The sequence below is a fragment of the Centroberyx affinis genome, unplaced genomic scaffold (assembly GCF_046629955.1).
Source record: "Centroberyx affinis isolate AG114_WGS23_722 - 3 ecotype Tasmania unplaced genomic scaffold, CSIRO-AGI_Caff_v1 ptg003407l_1, whole genome shotgun sequence".
Classification (NCBI taxonomy): Eukaryota; Metazoa; Chordata; class Actinopteri; order Beryciformes; family Berycidae; genus Centroberyx; species Centroberyx affinis.
In genome coordinates, this window is record NW_027281386.1 from 1 (window position 1) to 22,802 (window position 22,802).

General features: G+C 46.3%; 1 protein-coding gene across 2 annotated transcripts in view; it reads left to right on the forward strand.

Annotated features, from left to right (window-relative positions):
* Positions 1–98: 98 nt before the first annotated feature.
* LOC139660866 (MOB kinase activator 2-like) overlaps positions 99–22,802 on the forward strand; it is a 34,897-nt gene continuing 12,193 nt past the window's right edge. The window contains exon 1 of one of the 2 annotated variants that reach the window (XM_071539124.1): positions 99–260. In XM_071539124.1, the coding sequence (XP_071395225.1) occupies positions 223–260 (38 nt within the window). In that variant the 5' untranslated portion in view covers positions 99–222. Of the gene's footprint in view, positions 261–18,086; positions 18,297–22,802 lie in introns of those variants that run through there. The other variant, XM_071539122.1, reaches the window with a different exon arrangement.

The window sequence follows — 22,802 nt, forward strand, 5'->3', positions numbered from 1 at the left end:
TGTGTGTTTGGCGGACCTGAACTGTGCGCGCGTCTCTTGCGTGACCCACGTTAAAGTCAAGGGCCACTTAGCCGTATGATTACACAAGGTGCTATGCCGGAGCTGGGAGCTGCTGCCCCACTACACCTGTAGCCCAGTGTGCGGGAGAGGACCGGCGGAAGGGAGGCGAAGGGTGCTGGGTCGGAGCCTCGTCACCCCGGCTCTGCCTCCACCACCGGCTGGATGGGGGTTCTGGTGTGCTGCGACTGCTTCTTCTATAGGTAGCTACCTCTCTTGCTCTCTCTCTCTCTCTCTCTCTCTCTCTCTCTCTCTCTCTCTCTCTCTCTCTCTCTCTCTCTCTCTCTCTCTCTCTCTCTCTCTCTCTCTCTCTCTCTCTCTCTCTCTCTCTCTCTATTTTTCCCTCTATCTGTCTCCTCTCTCGTCTTTGTTATTGTTGTGGTTGATGTCGTAATTGTTGACTTGTGAGCATTCCCCTATTCTCTCATCTCTAACTCTTAAATTTAGGGTCTGTCCTTACTTCCCTATCTAACCCCCCCACCCCTCCTTCCTCCTCCTGATTTGAGATTTGAACCTATTCAGTGATTCTCTCTCTCTCTCTCTCTCTCTCTCTCTCTCTCTCTCTCTCTCTCTCTCTCTCTCTCTCTCTCTCGCTCTCTGTTATTGTGCTGCGGTTTGGAGGAGACATTTGAGGACAGTGCTGCTGTAGCAGGCAGAGATTGTGCTGTAGTCAGACACCGGGTATCTCGACTTTTGGGAGGGAGGGAGGGAGGGAGGGAGTTGAGAGCAGAGGGATAGAAATGGCATGTATCCAGCCTCCTACAGCAGACCAAAGGGGAGGGGTGTGAGGAGTTGTTGGTTACAGGGTTAGTTAGGGAGTAGGTTAAGGCTGGTTGGAGCGGATTGGCACGCAGCCAGAATGAACCAAGGCTGGTTAGAGGAGAAATGGCATGCATTTCTCCTAACCTTTCCTCGCCTCCTCCTGCGTGCCTCTTGGCTGTGTGGTGCTGTTTGTTTGGACACAGTGTTCCTGCACAAGGGTGCGGGGCTGTGTTTTTTTTCTCTCCTTTTTTTTGGGAGCTGTAGACTTTCAGACTTTGCTCTCTCGTCTGGTTAGAACGACCAGGTTCGGAGAATTTGCTTTCTAATCAGGTCACCACAGATATCACCACCTGGCACAGCCTTCTCGTTTTAGGGAGCCCGGCCAGTTGGTTTTGATAGCTGATTGACTTACTGGCGTTCATCTAGCTGGCTATTGTGCTTGAGAGAATGGGTGGATGATTTAGGTTAGCCTCACTCTGGCAGTCAGAGCCGAAGGGATCTGGTTCCCTTCTCTTGTGGTCGTGGGGTTAGCCAGCATGGGCCTGCCTTAACTGCAGTATAAAGTCTATATATAACATTCTAGCTCCCTGAGGAGCGTTTTGATGGTGAGGGCCAAATTGTAGCTATAACACACACACACACACACACACACAGCTGCATTGGATTAGGCCATCAGAACTTGCTATGATTCAGAACTTTGTTTACACTCCATTGCTACTCTTAGCATGAATAACAGCCTGCCCTTTGTATGTGTATGTATGTCATATGTATCTGTTAGGCTCCACATGTGTATGTATAGGCCTCGGTGGAAGGCACACAGAAGCCTTGTGAAGGGAGGGCTTGTGCCAGAAGGAGTTCTGTTTTCTTCTGCTTTTTCTTCTGCCCCCCCACCCCCACCCCAATTATCATCAGAGTAGGGGTGGGACTCAGCCGGAGCACTGATGCCTTATTGCCTATTTTTAGCAGTTCCTCTCCCTTGGCGTTGCCGTCAGCCAATCGGATGGATTGGCAGTGATGTTATATGGTTTGATTGATGTGTGTTTGTGTGAGGCACACCCATCCGAACAGGTCCCTGTTGACCTCAGCCTGGGCCAGCCCTCCGTCCTCTGGGCTCCTGTGTTTCAACAGTAGCATTGTGTGGAGTACGAACTGCCTGCCAACACACAGTCAAACCATGTCAACTCCAATGTTGATCATCCTGCTTAGAATGGAGCGATTGAAAAACCTTTCAACATGTGACGTAAAGTAAAATAAGTGGAAATGGACCTTCTTTCCTTGGACTCTGTATTATGTTGGTGTACAGTCTGGAGTAATGACTCAGTGTTTTGCAGCTAGGTGAACTGAGGGAACAGCAGCAAAAACCTGGCTAGGTGGTGTTGGGACTGAGACAAAGAATACATAAGCTGTGTTGACATTGAGCCTAATATTACATTAATAATCAGAATAATAACCCAGTCAGAATAAAAATGGAATGGAACATAGCAGCCTGTTCTGTTCTGAATTGAATTGAATTTGGTATGAAAGGGGTTGTATAAATCTTTGATAATCCAGTCAAGAGGAGATTATTAGATGCTTTTACGCTTTAACAGACTACTATCAATGTTTGGAATACAATATAAAAGCATCTGGTGCTTAATACTGGTGTCCACTTATACAATTAATTTGGAATCTTTAATAGGAAGGACGTCATCTGGCAAGATAAAATATTCTGCATGTAACCGTAGCCTTTGACCTTGCAGAGACTGCTTGGCAATGGAAAGCTGATGATATCGTGTAACATATGTTATGAGTTGTGACACCGTCAGCATGTTGTAATGTCATGTGCTCCATATCTCTCTCTGTCTGTCTGTCTGTCCACAGATTAACCATCAGATGGGGATTTAACTGTGTATGGTCTCTGATTTGCTGGTCTAATAGAGCAACTTAAAAACAGACATATCCTTACTGTGGATTTACCATTTGGTAATTCTAAAACAGCAGGCTTGGGCTTTAAGTTCTCATGGCTAATCTCTAACCAAGAAAATAGACGTTAGGTATTCTCCTCGCTACAAGTGACCATCCTTATAAATTTTGCATTCAAGTTTAGCTCAAACACAGTAACCAAGCTTCGAGGTTCGACCTTTGGTTTGGGCTGTCGGCCTGTTGTGTCACCATTGGAAGTTAGCTTTGTATGCCTTTAACTTGATCTACACATGTAGGCTACATAGAGTGCACACACACACACACACACAAACACACATGCATTCTCTCTTAAACATGATTAGTTCGCTAGGGCCCCCTCCTCCTACACAACTGTCCTGAAGCAACCACCACTGTTGGAGTTGAAGCCTTGGTCACTGAATTGCTCATTCAGCTCAGCCAATGTTGTGTTTTTCTGTGTGTTTCTCCTAACAAAAAGGTCAAAAGTTGAATTTGTGGTCATCGTCTCTGCATCATCCTCCCTCCAAACAACTGCAGTGGGAAACAGAAAATCAAATTTTCCTCAAGGTTATGCAGCGTAACAGTTCCGTACCAATATGATGTATTGTTGTTGACTTGTTGACGGAAAGCAGGAACATTCAAACCTGGAGGCTCCATCACATGACAAAAGCTTATGTGTGTGTGTTTGTTCATAGTGGATTAGTTGGTGAAATTCATAGTGTGTGGTGAGGAAAAATAGTTCTGAGTGTATCATCATCATGCTGTGCATTAGGCAAGAGTGTGCGTGTGTGTGTGTGTGTTGTATTAGCAGAGCAGGCCATACTGTTTGCCATGTGTCTCTCATTAGGCTATCTTTGGCAGGCCTGACCGGTTCCACAGAGCTGAGACTCGCAGCTCAACAACGACACCATTCTCCACCAGAAACCGCTGCTCTCTTTCCTCTCACCCGGCCCAGTACCCTCCCCTCTCGCCCGGCTTCCCGTCACTCACGTCGGAATTGGATCAAGCTGAAATGCTTTAGCTCTTCGAGGAAAGTTTAGCCGAAAGGTTTGTGCTGTAGCTAAGGAGATGATTAGAGCATAGAGATCTCATGAAATCATTACTGTTTTGTTTTTTTTATAGATTTCTATTAAAAGCTCACTGGAGGAATTTGATGGTATTATTCCCCGTGGCTACTCCTCTGCGCCATAGAGCGATTATAGTATAATACTGGGCGGAGGAAAATGCCTCGAAGTTGGACTAAACAGCGATATCAGCCCTTTAATTTTTAAATGAAGAGTTGATGGTCTGTTGAAATTCTATTTGTAGAATTTACGAGGCCGGGGGATCAATATTTGCTGAATCTCTATTCTGTATAATTTGTTTCTGCGTCTATTAGCCCCTAGCTGAACTCATGTGTTTATCATACACTGCTCCACCCAGACAGAAGGGCCATGCAGTCCAGAGTGAAGTGAAAGGCTTCAGTGGGCCCTGTGGCACAGATAGACACACCCCAGTGGTCAACCTGTCTCACTGACCACACAGCAAGCTAACTGGATAGATTTAGATGACTAGAGGTCAGAAGAAGGCCTTGCACCTTTTTGTGTTTCTTTGGAATCCCTCCACCAGTTCCTAAGAACTATTCTGATATCCAGCTTTGGATGGCACTCAGAATCTAGCTCCGCCTCTCCTCTGTTTTCTTAGCTTAGGCTGTAATGCGGGTTAATCTTACTATGTTGGCAATGAATAAGTAGTAGACTCTTGTATTTCAATTATACGCTATCATATTAGAGATCAGATCAACCATGTGCAAGGAGAAGGTGTCTGAATTCTTTGGTTGATCCAGTCAGGACTTGTGTTACACCAGACTGAGTTGGACTGACAGTCTCTGGTCAGTTCAGGTGAGAGGACAGACTTGACTTGACTGACTGCCCTTCTCTGTTTTCACCTGCCCTCCAGTGACTGCAGAGGGCAGACCTCACACACAGAGCCAGTTGCATAACACAGACACTGTGTGTGTGTTTGTGTGTGTGTGTGTGTGTTCAGGAGCAGCATAGTCCTCGCTGGGTGCTGCTGGCTCAGGAGAAGGAGAAAGCGATGGCCTTGCAGTAACCTCACGTCCGCATTTAGAGCCACACAGTCAGCACACACACGCACACACTCGCGCACATGCCCAAATAAAAATGCACTTAGCGTCTTTGTGGCCTTTTTGTTAGTGAAGCGTCTTGATTCAGTATTATCATCAGCTAAATGACAGCAAAGGGGCAAACATGATAGTAGAGGGACACAGAGCCTGTACTGTAGCGGACTGCATATTGCTAATGCCTGATCTGATGTTAAAGATATAGATTATGAGCAGGTTTTTAAGCCACCAATCACAATAGCTTGGTGGCCCAATTGGCAAGTGGATAATGGATTTAATTGCCTTAGGTAAGGAATATGTGTTGGTCAAGTGGCAGAAAAATAATAAGACAGAATTCAGGCCTTTAGGCTTGGTCCAGGCCTGTGTGAGCCGTAAAGGTGGCAAGGAAAAGATTTGGTCATGAATTGGGTGTAGCAGTTTGTTGCAGCAGCAGTAGCCCACGGCTTCTCTGGTGCCTCTGGGAACAAGAGGCCCAATTCAGGGGAGACAGGAAGTGCCTGGGCGCCTCACTTCCTGTTTGCAGAGTTTGTCCCAGGCGAGAGAGTGGGAGGGAAGGGTGGACTGGTGCAACCTAAGGGGAGGAGAGGGTGGTGAGTAGGTTGGTCTTCCTCATTCTCTCTCATTCTCTCTCCATCTCTCTGTCTCTCTCTCTCACTCAAACACACACACACACACTTGCCTGCATAGCTGTGTAATTGCCTCTGTGCTGCAGTGCCTTTGGCAGCTGTGCCCCCTCATTTGTTTCAATTATCTACCATCTGACATGGCACTGTTACCATGGATAGAGTGAAGGGGAGACACTAAAAATGGTTTTAAGTACAGGAAGGCAACTTTCTTACATACAGGCTGTCAAATCCCGCACCTTATCAGCACTGCTGGTCACCTCCTACGTCATATTCAGATGATCCATGAGTCACAGACACACACACACACACCAGACTACCTTCCTTGTGAGGCTATATTTAATCAGGACGATCTCTGGTGAAGAGGCTCCTGGCTGCATATATTGCAGAAGAGAGAGCAGGGATGCTGCTGAGTGCTGACGGCAGCATGTTCTGAGGTGACGTTCATAACATTTATTACGTCCATGTGCAGCACTGTAGGGCTGCGGGCCAAACTCCCATCGGCCTTAAATACCTTCTTTTGTATCAGCAGAGCTCTTCTGCTTTCTGCCGGCTAGTTATGTGTTTGTAATCTAGACATGTTTTGTGTGAAGACTGAGCTAGTTAAAGTCTTGTGTGTAGCAGACAGATGTGTGTGCTGCACTCGCAACCGTCCCACCCCCCCTCTGGGAGAGATGATGTCACTGCATAAGCTCATCTGCCTTCCCAGGTGGGAGCCAGTTACTCCTCTGCTGCCAGCCAATCGGAGGCTTGTTTACACCTGAATCCCTTGGCGAGGTAGACACGCACACACACACGCATACATACTCACGTGCCCGGTGTTACTGTAAGAGCCGCTGATCTCATCTGCTCATAAAAGGATCATATTATATTGTTCTCACCATAGCTCATCATTTAACACAGCATATTACACATCTATAGAGGGTGAAGGGACACATGGGCATCACTGCTCGGCAGTGAACCGAGCCAAACGTTGTACAGCAGTGGAGGTTGTGAAAGGACACACATCCCCCTTTCCCTGCTGCAAGGGCGTCTATTGATTTGACCTCCCTTGTGTCTCCTTTCTATCCATCTCTCTTTTATTTTCTCATTCTGACACCGGCAGCAGCTGCCTCCGCCCACTTCCTTCCCTCGCTCATTGACAAACCATCTGTGGAACAGAGGGCATGCTTTTTGTTTGGGACCGTATGTCGGTGAGGATGTGTAAAAACAGTGTGTGCGTGCCTGTCCTTGCATGGGAGTGTGTGTCTGTGTGTCTGTCTCCTCTCCCTCAGCTGGCTGGCAGAGGGAGAGGACACGCTCTAATGTTTCCTCCATGCCAGTCTTCTCCGATGAAGGGCCGGGCTTCACTGTGGTCTCGCCGTCATCCCAACAATGCCCTCAAGGAGGGAAACATACATGTGTGGCTTTGTCCAGGAATTTCCATAACATGGCTCCTCTTTCTCTTTGTCTCCGAGCTTCCCCTCCCCTGTCCTCCCCTTCCTTTCCGCTGTTGTGGCTGTGACATGGAAACACGTGACCGCGTCTTATTCAACAACACCGCTTGTGTTGTGTCTTCACCCTCCGCCAAACACAAACGCAGCACGTTTTCTTTCTCCTCCTGATTAGCCCCGAGAGACTGATATTTCCTAACAACCCGACATGATCTACTGTCACAGCTAATGGACCGAAAATTAGTTTTAGGGTGGAAGACACACCTCTGTCTGAAAATGTAGACAGGAATTGATCTGCACTTAGGACCTTCTAGGCTACTTACAGCGCTTTGGTGGTGAAGATTGCAATCCTGCTGCCAAGTTCACAGCCCACTCATGTTTTCTTGTCATTGGTCTATGTTGCAGGCTAACCGTTACAGCCTTAGGTCTTGTTTTTCAGCTCCTGTTGTTTGGTAGCAGTGATGTTTTTGTTGTTATGGGTGGATGACGGCGAGAGGCGGTGCTGGTGGTTACATCATGTTCCACGCCCGCCTTCCCAGTGCGTCCCATGCCTCCCTCCTTGGCGAGATAATGCTTCCTCTCCGATCAGCAGAGGTGTCAGCCAGCCCCGCACACACACGCACACACATATTTACCTGCGTACACTGTACACCTCTAAGCCGATTAGAGGTTCAAATGCACACAAAGGAACACGCTCACAAGAGTACAGGTCAAACTGCAGCACACATCCTAAGCCCTCACCTTCTACCAGGCAGCGCTGACACTCATATTTTCCACCGGCTCGGTTGATGTCGGTTATCTGTCGGCCTCCTCCGCTCGCACGCTTCACTTCACTCCTTCACCAGTCCTGGGTGTGACCGCTTCCTACACCTTAGTCCACTCCCAGTGTTAATAAAACTCACACAATGGACCAGAGTTTCCTCTGCTATCAGATGGAGACCAGATCTCGTCTAGTCATCAGGGGTGGGACTTTTTTTTTTTTTTTTTTTTCTTCTTCTCAGGATTTCAGGATTTTTGGACACAACACTCATTCATCATCCCTAATGCAGATTACTATTTTCCTGCCCTTTTTTTTTTACCCATTATTCCTTGTTTTTGTCTTTTTTGTCTTTTGTGTTCTGCCCACATCCCTGAGTCATCGCCCTTTTGAATAGAACTGAATGTGCTGCGAAGGCCCAGGCTGTCGCGTTGAATTGGGTAAAAGATAATACATGGAACTGAATTTGATTATAGTTTTTAATCAAGCGCCTTTTCAATTGTGGTACTTAGACAGAATGTGAAAGCACCACTAATGCATTTTTAAAACGCTCCACTCAGGGATAGTGCGTGGGCAGGCACTGCCTGTGCTCCCTCTGAAAATGTCCTTGTTCTCTTTGTTTGACCGCACGGTTGTTGTGATAAGCAGAGCAGCATATGTGAGTTGGCTGTTACTCTGAGAGACGAACTGTTCTGCCGTGACGCTAGTTAGGATAACTCCTACTGTACGAAACATTCCGGTAGATGGAGTTTGTGTTTTCTCTAAAGCATGTGTCATTGACCTTAGAAGGATTCATTGGGTATGTAACGCTGAAGGGAGGCCCACACGGGTGTTGGTCAACATATTCAAGGTCTTCCCTTTTCACCAGTGGGGGGGGGGGGTTGCATTAGGAAAGAAGGCTGAATAATTACTAATATCACATAACTTGGAAATAAACATGAGAGGAACCAATATTGCCTCCCACTCATTAGCTCAAGGGCACAAGTGGAAGCCCTTCAAATGCCTTATGTAAGGAAAACAAAAAGGTGTTTTTACATTTTCATTCAGGAGATCAAAAAAAGATACTTTTATCAGCAGCCTAAGACTCTTATAGGCAGGGAAACAAACTAATATTAAAGCACAGAGCTCTACAACTTGTTTACTATTCCACAGCAGCTCCAGCTTTGAGCATTTAGACTCGGTCAGTTGCAATGCTCTCAGGGTGAAAGAGCAGCGAGCCAGTGGCTAGAGCGAAATAAAATCAAATTACTAGTGTTGTTGCATACTCACATGCCAGATAGTCCAGTTCAGCTGTGTTCACTGTCTGCTGGGGCAGGACATGGATATGTTTCCCCAGGAAAGGGGTCCCCCAAACCCTCCTTTCATCTTTCATCTTCATCTTTGTTATTAGTAGATTACGAGTTATGTAATATAGCTAGAAACAGCTGTGTGTGTGTGTGTGTGTGTGTGTGGTGGAGCGAACTAATGTGAATTGACTTGTGATCTTAAGGCAATTTGTTAATCTCATCAGTGAGTTTTTAAAGTCATTATCATTTCTTGGAGGCCGTGATAATTGTCTCGTTTAGATTGTCTTTGAGGGAGGCTGGCCTGAACGGGTGACGCTCACCCCTCCCTGTCTTATGTAGAGATTTTCAACATTTCTTACATAGTCCCCTCATTCCATTGGTCACACTGTGTTTAAGTCAGAGAGCGATATGTTGAATATGCTGTTACTCCTTCACACAGTCCAACGGCACTCTCACCAATTAGTCTAAGGTTAAGTTTCTGTTTTCAAGGAACATTCTGTACATTTCTGTCATTGTGTGTGTGTGTGTGTATGTGTGGATGTGAGTCCGGTCTGGGAACTGCCATAGGTTACATGCATTCACATTCCCGTTCGTAGGACATCTGTGACTAAATGCCCTCACTTAGGAGTTAATGAGCTGGATCAGAGCAGGCATGCACAACCTTGGAACAGAAAACAACAACAAAAAACGCCGAAAGTCCCTCTGCATGCACCCCACACCCTCCTCTTTATCTCTGCATCACTTGCCTCTAAGACTAACCCGCAACTCCTACAGTGCTGTCTTTGTGCCTTTCGTGATCCCATCTCTCCCCGAAAGACCACTAGTGGACTTGTTAGCTTAAGCTTAAACCACGCTGTCGCCTGTTTCTTAGGTTTGTTAGATGGGTGTTCTTGGACACCTTCAGTCTTGGTTTTGGCACGTCACCTTCTAGCCTGCAGGTCTGGGCTGTTGTACAGTAGGCTGGCTACTCTGATCCTCTCTGCAGCTTTAACTGAGGGTCCTCTCTTCCTCACACAGACCTAGAAATGTGGGCTGGTGTTTTTGTTGTTTTTGTTGTTTTTTTCCCCTCCTCAGGACCATGAAAAGAGAGCTCTGTTCCCCCTGAAGCCGTATGGCCTATCCCGCCATACTCCGCCCTACATACACACACACACACACACACACACACACACATCCTGTGCAAACATGGGCGCTACCCCAATCCTTTTCCCGCCATCCCTCCTCTTAGTTCCCTCCATCCATCCCTGTATTCCATGACAGTCTTTCTCCTTCATCCATCCCGCCCTCTCTCTCTCTCACACACGCACACACACACACACACACACACACACACACACACACACACACACACACACACACACACACAGACTGCCTCTTGTCCTCCTGAGCAAACAGAAGCATGCGATTGCCCGCATCTCTCCCCCCTTCCTCCCCCCACCTCTCTTTTACATCATGAACACCCCTTTTCCTTGCCTTGAAACCTCACCTCTCCTTGTTCAGCGATTTTAAGTGCAGACTGAAGCACTGTGATTTTTCAAACTGACGCGATCCTGATCTCGCATCTTGTCTGTCTCTCTCTCTCTTTCTGTTTTTCACTTTCATTTCTCGCGTTCTTCACACTGCTCAGCCACAACAGTGGTGGAAAGTTACTCATTAAGTTTTACAGTCTTCAAAGGATACTGGGGTGTGTAGCGTCAGCACAGTGGTGGTTCAGTTTCAAGTATCAGGAAACACGCGCACGCACACACACACACACACACACACACTCACACACACATCTGAGCATCCACACCCTTATTATAAAACCCCGGAATGGAAAAGTAGAATGGAAACTCAGTCTAGCTGTGAGGTTGCGTCTGCACTGAGAGGCCTTGCTTTTCCATGGGTGGGTACTGCACTTGGTAACGTAAACTAATCTCAAATGCAAAAAGCAGCTAGGTTCTAATCGCCAGTAAACTCTGCTCCGAGGTCAGTTTTCTGCTCATCTCCAGGTATTAAAAGGTTGTGTATTTGACTGTAGTGCAATGCCCCATGGCTTACCTGTAGGTGGCAGTGTTGCACTCACATCCAGTTCTCTCTTCAACAATGTGTGCACAAAACAAGGAATGCTCCCCTCTCACGTGTCGGGCATGACGGCCAAACCACACTATCTCCAGTACCTCTCTCACATCCCTACGCACTGTTGTGAGTGTTCTGTTGGAACTGCAATCTGTATTTAATGTTTTTGTTTGGTTCTGAATTTTATCTGCAGGTTGGAATGTAGAGAGTTCAGCACGTTGTGTGTGTGTGTGTGTGTGTGTGTGTGTCCCGGCCTCAGTGCCAAGGTTACGAGTCCCTATCATATTCTTCCCAGGAAAAGTTGCATTCTTTTCCTTGCTGAGGTTTATTAGCAGAGTTCTGGGAAGACGGTGTAGCCTTGGGGAACCTTTTCTGTTTCCCCCAGCAGATCACAAGGCATTGCACGTGCACACACAAAAACACACACACACACACACACACACACACACACACACACTCATTTTATACTCTGTTTGCAGGTGTAATGACTCCTATATCATGAGAACATTTCAGGGGAAGTTTATGCGCTCACTTCAGTTCTCTTGAATCCTCTGTTATTACCTTGCAGTTGCGGGCAGCCTCTCTCCTCTCTGAGAAGTCAATACTGGAGTATAGTTTACCCCCCTCAGGCTGCCTGTGTGTGTCTTGCCCCAGGCCCTGATGGTGTCAGATGATAATGACTTTGTCCCATGACACTGACGGAGTGACATTTGGTCTCTCACCATTACTGTCAGCCTCTCACAGCTGAGACAGACAGAGCCAGCAAACCTGACCCTGCCATAGACCAGCAGCCATTAGCAGGAAAGAAACCATTCCCCCCTTTTTTTACCAGCAGGCCTGAGGACAAAATCACATTCTGGCCATGCTATGAACACCTGTGTTGCAGTGGCACATCATTCCACAGGCTGGTTCTCTGCTACTTGAACCTGTCCATCTTGCACCTTGACCGCTCTTCTGCAACCTCGCTGCCCCATTATTTCATAGCTGACCTTGCACCTGATCCTCGGGGCTCACAGGTACGCGCCTGTGTCTTGGTCTGTGTGTGTATGGGTGTGTGTGTGTGTGTGTGTGTGTGTGTGTGCGCTTCCCCTATGACAGACAGGTGTTTGGCTTGCCAAGGTGGTGAATTATGGGATGGATGCAGAGGGATCGGCGGTAGACTCTCCCCTGCTGTGGAATGCTGGGAGGAGGAGTGCGCCGGGCGGCCGGGGCATGCTGTGACAGCCTCCCCCATTCAACTGCACTCTCTCACTCCTCCTCTCCACTCATCCCTCCAATTCCCTGTTATTATTATCATTCACTCTCCTGTTTCTGTTCTGTTTTTCACCTCCCTGCTCCTATTGCCGTCCCCTTCTGTGCTGCCCTCTCTTCACCCCTCTCGCTTAACTAATCTTAAATACTCCTCCTCCTCACTTCCTTCCTCTTCGTTCCTCTCGTTCTCCCGTTTCATCCTCCTCTACTCTTCATCTCCCATTCCGGCCAATTCCTACTGATAGTGTTTAATCTGAGCAGTAGCCATGGAGATGGTGATTTATAAACGTCTGGACACGAGTCTGGTATTTCTCATCTCCCGTCTTCCATCTCACTAAAGCCCTCTCTTCCTTCATCAGTCATAAACCAGTCAGAACATGGCCTCCCGTCTTTCAAACATACTTGGTTACTCTCCTTTGCAAACTTCCTTTTTGAAACGGCTCCAGTGCCAGAAAGTATGCAGAAACAATTTGACATTTTTGAAATACAACCTAACTTGACTCCTAATTGGATTATGAATGCGGTGGCAATTAGGCAGCTGAGTAATTTTTCCTTTGTGCCATTACTGCTGTTAAATGGAGCATGAGGTTATACCCCAACGTGTTGGCTCATGAAGTGCACATCCACCACCCAAACAAGATAAGCCAAGTCAAACCACATTGAGAGCTACCCTTCTAAAATCTCTTGCTCTTGACCTCTTTTAGTTCACTTTTCAAGCTCTTCTGTCTCCTCAGTTCTCTCCTGACTCTCCTTTGTTTAGCCAGGCTGTGTGTGCAGGGAGCGATGGCATGTCTTTGCATGCTGCCCTTCCCCTACTGGAATGCAGAGCATTAGGGAGAGGGATGGAGAGATGAGGCCAGGGAGAGAAAAGGAGAAAGAGGCTGGAGGGAAATGGAGATACAGAGAGGTCGGGTTATCCCCCTGCAAGGCCTCAAGGGGGAAAAAAAGAGAGGATAGGGTAAAGAGAAGTGGGACAGCATATTGATGGACAAGACCTGGTGTAGTCCAGTCCATCTTTATAGAGCCGATGCATCACTATGATGAATGAAATGCCATGTACTATCTAGTATAGAAAATGTGACGGCAATACATTACAATTGCATTTGGTGCTTAACCCACTGTGTATATCTGCGAGCCCACTGTGTAGAGAGGTGTGAGTGCTTTGAGGGAGGGGTGACAAATAAGTTAAGCAAACAAGGTTGACCAAGATTGTTGGTGAGCGCAGCGAGAGACTCCCACTCACTTGCTACTTTGCTCTGTTTTGATAACCACTATTCTCGTCCAGATTTTGTCAGTACATGCACAGACACGCTGTCTACCGAGGCTCTATACAGGTCACACATAGTCAACATAGTCAACATCCACTGTTTGCTGTAGATTGTTTTTGTAAAAGTGGAGGGTGGGGGTAAATTTGGTTCTGGGACCCAGTTTGCTCCCTGACCCGTGCCAGGATCAGTCTCCATATGTGTTGCAGTTTAAGAATGGCTCTTATTTGGAATATATGGACACTTATGCTGTAATTGTAATTTTTTGGAGAGCAGGCTGTGAAATAAGAACAGATGATGAATTTTGATTGTATTTACATTTTCCTAGCGATGGGGGCAATTTTCCACAAAAAAGGAAACGCTGCAGTGTCTTGTCTGATAGAGTAGGTTCAGGCTGGTATTGCAGGGCAGGTCGCAGGGTTCAGTGTGTGGAGTGTCTCCTGGCCCTGCTGACCTCTATCTGGGCCTATAGAAATCCCCCAGGCACTAAGACCATCAGCCTGCACTGTTTTCACTGGCTAAGGCCTTACCTAAACACACTACACACCCGCACGCACCCAGAACGCAACACCAACTGAAGTTCTGCCGGCGCTCAGAGAGCAACTTGGAACCGCTCTGATTTTGATTTCATTTTTTTTTTTATGTGGTTGGGTGCCTGACCTGTCTGTCATGTTGATCTAAGGTATGATTGGCTGGAGATTCGTTTTGGCAGGGGTGGGACTGAGCTGTTGCCAGGTCCCGAGGCGCATCTGCTGCGGTTGTGACTCATCTGTTGCTGGCCAGGAATCAGTGTTTTCTTTGTCTCAAATAGGTGGAATGTCCGCCGACTTTCAGACCCAACCTGTTAGGCCAGCCAGCCATCCATCTCTATCAGCAGTGAACAGAGAGCCCCGGGCCAACACGCTTTGCCCAAGATGTGACACCAACTTGGACAACTTTTTATAGTTTTATGTGGGTTTTGATTGTTGTTGTTCATTAATTGCCCAGTGTCACTTTGCTATAGCAATAGATGAGTAAAACCTGCTTTGTTTCCATTCCTCAGAGTTCGCCATACCAATTTTTTAACTCAGATAGAGGACCACCTCCTAACCGGGGCGTTGTGACGTCAGCAACACAATGATTTGAATTACTTGCATTTTTCCACCGCCTTCTTTATTTTCCTTGCATTATCTCCTGGTCAGATCACAGTTATTGATGGTCGGCTGCACTTATCAGATTAAGGCTTAACACTGGGCCGTTCCATCAGTTTGCCTACCAGTCACAGGGCCAGCCTCTATTGACGTCACAGTATTTCCATAAACTTCCTCCTCCCTGTTAAATGAGTGATGTGTTTTTTATTAAATCTGTGCCTGTGCTGTCTGTGTCTCCAGGGTGGTTGTCTTTGATGAGGTTAGCATACTTGAAGCAGCTGGTTAGTACTGATACAAAGTCAGGCTATTGGTTCAATCTCTAGACCTACACATGCTTTTGTTATGTTAATCTGATCTGAAACGTGTGGTACAATTGTTAGTGTCTCTCTACAAACATCACAGCTTTAGATTCAGGCTGCTTATTCTTTCTTTCATAATTGAAAAGATCCTCCATTCTCCCCAAAACATTTTATATAGGCCTATTAATAAATGGATTGTTTTAAGAGAAGTAGCCTATCATTTTTATTATCGAAATCATTGATTGATTCATTAGAGAACACGTTCTTGGCTATGTAAGTAAGTGTGTTATTACAGTTTGTATGTACAGTATGTGTGTGTGTGTGCTCACATGCAAGTACAGGATGCCTGGAAGATCTGGTATGCGTAGTGTGTGTGTGTGTGGGCGTGTGTGAGACAATGTTCTGTGCTCGCCTGGGTGGCAGATGAGTGATGCCATGTCTTGTCTGGAGAGAGGAGGGAAGGTGAAGTGTGACGTCGGCGGGAAGACAAGAAAGAGTAAACTTCTGTCCGCCAGACGACGGAATGCGGCCGCTGGTTTCCACTCGCGTCACCCGTTGTGTAAGAATTTGCTGAGGGGGTCCAAGTTGTACCTAAATGGCACTGTCTCTATCTCCATCTGTATTTGTTAGCGGACAGCTCACATAGCATGGTGTAGCCTACGGGTGCGGGGTGCGACTACATGTTGCCTTTTTAACCTACGAAGACTGAACTCTAAGTTATTAGCCACCTGCTCTTTGACTTTGAAGCCCGATTCATTAAAGGTCTTTGTCTGGACTAGCTCAGTGCAGAGGCCCGGGCCAGGCCATGCCCCAGTGATCCTGAATGGCCGTCTTCTATTTTAGGTGACCGCACCGATCTAATAGTTAGAAGCAAATTGATGGAAAGTTCTCTGCGCATGGATTTCCATTACAGCGACTGCTTTCACTTGAGTGGTCACCTCAAGCGGTGCGGGCTCGACGCCATTTAGGACTGTTCGCCCTTAACCTCGGTCTCACTCCCCCCCCCCCTCCCCTTCTGTACAGTTCCCTCTGTAGTACTGTCTCTCGCCCGCTTGCTCAGTCACTGATTCACTCGCTCATTCATCCATTTGTGCATACCCAAGCACACACACTCATACACACTCACACCGTATATTCCCCCTCCCCCTGGTCTCTGTATTCTTTATGGGCCAGGCAGGCTGATACTATATTTAGCTGCAGGGGAAAAGTCTGTGCCCTGTTCTGGTCTCTCTCTCTCTCTCTCTTTCTCCACCACCACAGCAGCAGCCACTCACAGGGCCTCCGGAGCACCCAGCTCCACCCACCCAGCCTTCCTCACCCTCTCCCCTCTGAGTGTGCTCTCTGCTGGGGCCGGACGGAGAGGCATGTGCCCCTAGTGTGGTAGGCAGGAAGGGAGTCAGAGCCATGCAGGATGAGCGTGCAGATTGACTGTGATGAGAAGCCCCTATCCGACCCTCTGTCCCTTTGATACTTTCAGATAGATTCACATGAACAAATAGGGGCTCACTGACACAATCAAGCAGCATCTCATAAGGTCCAGCAGTCCACACTGGGCATGCTCCACTGGCATTTCTGCATATGCTACAGCCTCACTATCTCTTTTATCTCTCTCTTTCAATATCTTGCACCCACACACACATACATGTACACACACACGCACTCGAAGTGTGCAGGGCTCCAGAGATCCCTTAGATTAGCCTGTCTTTGTGTGTGTCCATGCTACAGCAGCCGGCTGGTATTTCTCACATCTGCAGCTGCACTGCGGCCCCACAGGTCCTGCCTGAGGAGCGAGAGGGAGGGAGAGAGAGAGAGAGAGAGACAGACATGGTGAAGAAAAGGGGAGACAATGAGAAGGAGAGGCGAGTAAAAACAAACCAGGAGTGGGAGGGGAAATGTGTGGAGAGAGGAATGGAAGAGAGAATGAGAGAGGAGGTTTGGTGAGGGCCAATAATTAGAGGGAAGCAGAGTGAGAGAATGGTAGTTCCACAACACTAGTTGTAATTTTCTCATGATTCGCACGGCTCTCCGTGTTCAGTGTTCATTTCCTCCCCTCCATTTTGCACTTAAGTGTTTGTGGCTCACTGAGCTGTCTACTGGATTCTTAATTTGAATACACTTCATATTCAAGTATGTTAGCATGTCCATAATGTCATAGTTCTCCTGTCCAACAATTCTTACATTTCTCTTTGTAAATCCTTGAGAATTTGGCCCCAAGACCTTCACAGAAACCTTGAGATATCCATATGAATCAGCCTTGCTGTGTCTCTCTTTGTCTGATTCCCTCACCTGCGCTTTCTTAACAAAGTCAAGTTTGAACATGCCTGCCTGCTGCCAGCTTGTCGTAGTTTGACTCCAGGTGAAGTTCAGCATCAACAGGAGGAATGTCGCCCCATAGTCCCAGCATGCACACTGTGCAAACCTCTGCTAAACCTGGCACCAGTCCCCACACAGCTAGGAGTGACGGTTATGAGGCACCGCGCACTGACCTAATCTTAGTTTACACACCTTTTTAGCCTGATGTACATCTTATGTACATGTACATCATCTATACGTACATCATAGTATAGGTCATGCTTACTAGCATTATATGAAGACAAAGTATTTTAAGGGAGGGGAAAAAAACCCCAGAATTGAATGCTTTCCTGAAAATGTAATTGCTTTTTGTTCATGTTGGTGGTTGCTTCCTCTATTTACCCACCTTTTTATTTACCATTACATCACTGATTAGCGGTATTGATATTGGTTTATAATTTGATATCAAATTATTGGTAATGTACAATATGTTTTGCTTGCTCTGTTTGGCATATTTACCGAATTATCTTTTTTTTTTTTTTGCTTTATCATGGAAAAGTGGTCATTGTTGTATTTGAAATGGATCCATATATAATGTAGCGAATTCTTTATTGCATTGTAGTTCCCAGTTACTAGCCGACCACCTGTTGCTACATTGTAACTACTACACCTCAAGGAAACGCATGAACCACGTCCACATGGGCAGACTCTGACGTATTCACCATCGATGACTCTCCCCTCCGCTGATTGGGCGAAAGTCGAGAAAGGGGAGGGCGCTCACGAAAGTCTTCACAAAGTTTTTTTTCCTGTGCAGTCAGAGTTTCAGATAGATAAAAATCCCGAGGTGTATTCACACAGGTAGCCTACAGTCCGAATAGTGTGGAGAAGAGAGATATTCCAGCATCAAATCTACATGTTTTAAACTATGGTCGGAGACTACTCCTCTCTCTCTGGAGATAAAACGGATATGCACTCGCAAAGAAACTCAAAAAACGGACTAAGTTGCAAAATGGTGCTTCAAGCAGTCGGCAAAGTTCTAAGGTAAACTCAATGTTTGTTATTTTAAATCGACAAAATACCAGAGAGTATCCGAGTCGAGCCCGTACCTTAAATGTGACAAATGCTTTATGTTTTATTCATGTATTTGCCACAGACCGAGGGAGTGCACTGTCCGAGTCAGGAGGTTGAAACGTGTGTTCATATATCACACGCTTATGCTCTCTCCGCAATGAACAGCCTGTAGTCGACTGTGTATTTGCACTATTTGCTGTGTAACCCCCCGACATCGTATTACATATTCAGAGGTATTACTACTGTGTTACAAACGCCTAATGCCTTAATAGTGATTCGGTGTAATGTTGAAAACGCGAGGCTGCGCTCTGCGCTCTCGTGGCCCGTCTGTATTTTCTAAAACTGTCAACAACTAAATATTTTCATTCTAAATATCAATTTTTGTCATGTCTCGAAAACTTGGCATGAAGGGGGGATTGCTGTCTCTTCTCAGCAGCAATTATTAGCGCTCCGGGACCCTTTGGGGTTCCGGGGTCACAGCAATCCACCAGTCAGTGATACCGTGTAGGAAAGCGTCTCCTTTAAGCAGCACTCAGCAGCCCGACAGCTCTCCCCAGCAAGACTGAACAAGACCAAGAGGCAACGTGATACTGCTTCCTCATCTAGTGTGATGAATAATTTAAGACCGGTTCCGTTTTAACTTAGAAAATCTAAACAGACAATTATTTGAAATCACAGGAATCAGCTGCTTTAATCTTTTGGCTAGATGTGTCACTTTGTGGCTCAAGGTTGGATACAGCAGGCCTCTTATTCTTAAAGTCCCATCTTCCAGCATCATAACCACACTGTACACTTTCAACTTAAAATGAGAGGAAATAGACTAATTACATGGCTTCAGAATTGAAAGTACACCGGACATGCATCTGCTTGCCTATTAATAAAAAGGCTATGTATCCAGACCATGTCCAAACCGCATATGACAATGCACACGTAAGACTTAAAGAATGTATGACCTAAATAGCAGTAGCAGTGTTAAGTGTGTTTATGTGTCAAAAGGGACGCAAACAGAACCCCCGTCAGAGTTAATCCCATGAAGAATCAATGCAATTCAAGAAGAACGTCTGCGACACAGTTTGCCTGGAGGCTAGCCAGTTGTGGGTAAAAAAGCCCAGTTTACATCTGTGTATTTGCCCTCTCTGTGTCATGTGAAGGAGACATGCAGTCATTATGAGTGTGTTCCTTCAGGGGACAAGACTCTGCTGCTAATACTTTTGTGAAGTTTCCTCTTACCTTTCAAGTCTGTGGACAGGTGCCTTTTCAACCGCCGGCCCAAAGGGCAAATGCCTCGCAGCCTATTGTCTCCTGGGATGTGAACAGTGATAGTATGTGAAGAATATCCACCATCTTAGGATCTCTAACAGAATGTAGGCTGAACGTAATGGACGCAGCCAAAAGCATTATTGTACAGTATGCATGTCTGTTGTAAGACCTTTAACAGGTAGAGACAAGTTCTACTGCACGCCTCTGTTTTACAGGGAACTTAATTGCCTTTCCTCAGAAATACCACACTGGTGGTAATCAGCTGGTTTGTTAGAAGCCACCACCTTTAATGTATTTACCTTTTATCACCTGTGTGGGGGGAAAAAAAAACATTGGGGAGTTTCCAGAAATTTGACCTCTGAGGAAAGAGCTGAACAAAAGAGAGACTTAATCAAAGTTAACAAGAATGCATAGTTTTAGTTTTAACAGGGGGGGCTGGACTCTTTTACAGCTCAACTCTTACCCTGTTTCCTCCTTAAAATGAATGGTTGAATGCCCTTGGGTTGGAAGCAGGTATGAACAGTAGCATGGCAAAGATAGTTAAGAGAGCTGTTAGTGGTAAATTCCCCAGAAAGAGAATGCATGGCCTTGTGTAATCTTGGCTGGTTTTTCAAAACATTCTGATGCTTAAACACACTGGTTGCTGGAATAGTTAAAAATGTCTATCTTCCCCCCCCTTTTATTATTTGATTCAATAATCATTGAGATGGACTGACTGGATTGATCATAGTGTGTGGAAAACTCCCATTCAAGTCATATCATTCACGTCAATCATGTCAAATCAATATTTAAACTAGCCTTGTTCAAAGGAGCAAACCCAGGATACATTTGTCAAGTGCTTAACCAGCGGCTCAGTCTAATCTCATTTTACCCCAAACCCCCCTTCCTGTCACACATGTGCGTTGTGATGTTGATGAAGCTGCGTTAACAGTGTCAGCGGGGGGTCCTCATGTACTCCACAGGCCCGAGAGCTTCTGAATGGGATTTAGCACAGGAGGACAGGAGGGGAGAGGAGGTAGCGAGAGCTCTACTGGTTTGGGGTCAGTAGTTGAATCAGAGCGCTATGTGTTTCATGTTTAGGCTTGCACTCTGGCTGCAATCTCATTTACTGATTTACAGTGCTGTTGACACCCCCGGTGATGCTGCTGATTAGGTGGCGGCAGCTGTGCTTTTTTTTGTTCCGTCCCCTCCAGAACCTGGAGTGAAATATTAGGGTTTTGGAGTTTTTGTGTATGGACACTCTTTTCCAAAAGGAACATCAAAATCAGGTACAAGTTAGTGAGACAAGAAGGCTATTCTGTAGACCTCAGCATTGCAAGGCTAAACCTCTGGTCTGGTCCATCCTTAACTTGGGCTCTTTTTAGCCCCGTAATGGCCGCCGTGGTTTAGCTTGGCTTGGCTCAGACTGGCTGCTCTGCTCTGCTCTGTGGTTTTTCGGGGAAAAGAGCCATTGAGAGTCTATTCAATTTGAATCCTGAAATAGATCAGGAGGCCTGGCTTGGAGCAAAGCGATCTTCCTGACTGAAGCTGCTCTCTTTACAAAATGGCAGAGCTCTCGCTCTCTCTCTCTCAAGTCTAGTCTTATCAGTATAGATTGGAGTGATATCCTGTTTCTATTGATGTTTTAATAAAGTTCTTTTAATCCAAATGTTATGAAGCCCATGAACAAAGTTTGCAAAAGAGGAAGCGACTTCCTGACATTTGATTGATTCCATCTCTGACCTCTCAGGTGGTGTTTGGAGGTCAAGACAGTTAGTAGTGGATTGGTGTTTCTGGGTAATTTTTCTTCAGTAATGGTCAGAGAAGACTTCTGATTGTTGTCTGCAGTGCATGCTATTGCTCATATCCTTATCGTAGACACTGGGGCTGTTTTCCAGTGAAATGGTATTGTATGAGGGCCAGAGGGCGATAAGAGAAGCATATCTTTATTCCTTGGTATGTGTCTTCATGTACCATAAAGATAAAAAGAAAGAGACTATGTTCTTGAGACTTTTCAGATATACCCTCCCTTCTGCTCCTCTGGGAGAAAATGTGGTTCTTTTCTGGCTCTGGCGTCATTGTGTTTGCCCTGGAGTGCGAGTGCCTTTGGCCGCAGATCTGGGATCATGATGCCCTCCCCAAGTCATTCTTTTTATCATTACATAACCAAAAGGAAACTTATCTCAGATCAATATAAGAAGCAACCTTCTTGATTCCTCTACTGTATTAGAAGGTGGCAGTGGCAGACATCTTCTTCATCATCTTGTTTAATAGTGCTGGATGGATGCAAGCGCTGTTCACCCTTGCAGATCACATTAACTGCATCCATATGCCAATAGTTAGATTCCTCCGCAATCCAGCAGGCCAATTTAAGCAACAGTTGTGCAATATTGGGCTTGGCAGGAGTCGCAGGCTTAAGGGGAAAGTCATTACATGGGTTTAGTTAGAAAGGGGTTGAGAATCTAGTTGCATTAAACGCATTCACATCGCATAACACACCAATAAAAACAAAAACCGGGGCCTCTGGTTTCTATATAAAGTCATAGCATGTGCGTCAGTGCTGATTGAATCAGTGCATGTTTTGGTATTGAGGTGATACCTAACTATGGAGTCGGCACCTTCAGCTGTCAGCATCGTCTGAAGTTTTCCTGCATTGAAGCATTGGTGTGTGTGTGTGTGGAGGGGGTTGCTCTTTAATAGCAAATTGTATCATTTTAATGTAAGCACTTAAACTAATTCCCGAGCATAGTTCTGTAATGTGGTCCCGAGTGATTCCTCTATTAATTGGAACCAGGTTCTGGTAATGAGACAGGCTTGCGGTGTACCTGCCAGAGGGCTGCTTCTCTTTACAGAAGGGTTATTTTAGAACGATGTGTATTCAGCATTCAGCAGGCACGCAGTTAGCTAACATACAGCAGCCGACCAGCGATAAACGCACCAGTGTAAGAGTTCTGCCAAGAGATCTGCCTTACGCATACACCTCAAGATTGTGAACGATGTGTGTGCACAGGCAGACTTGCAAGGCGCACACGTGCCTGCAGCACAAACACACTCTCAGACTAGACATCACTCGCTTCTTCTGGTTTTCTCGAGGTCTCTGGTGGTATCAGCCTTGTGACGCAGCTGTTGAGACCAGCTGGTTAGGCCATGAAAAGGGAGAGGGGTTACAGTCGGAGGTCTGTGTGAGTGTCTGTGTGTGTGTGTGTGTGTGTGTGTGTGTGTGTGTGTGTGTGTGTG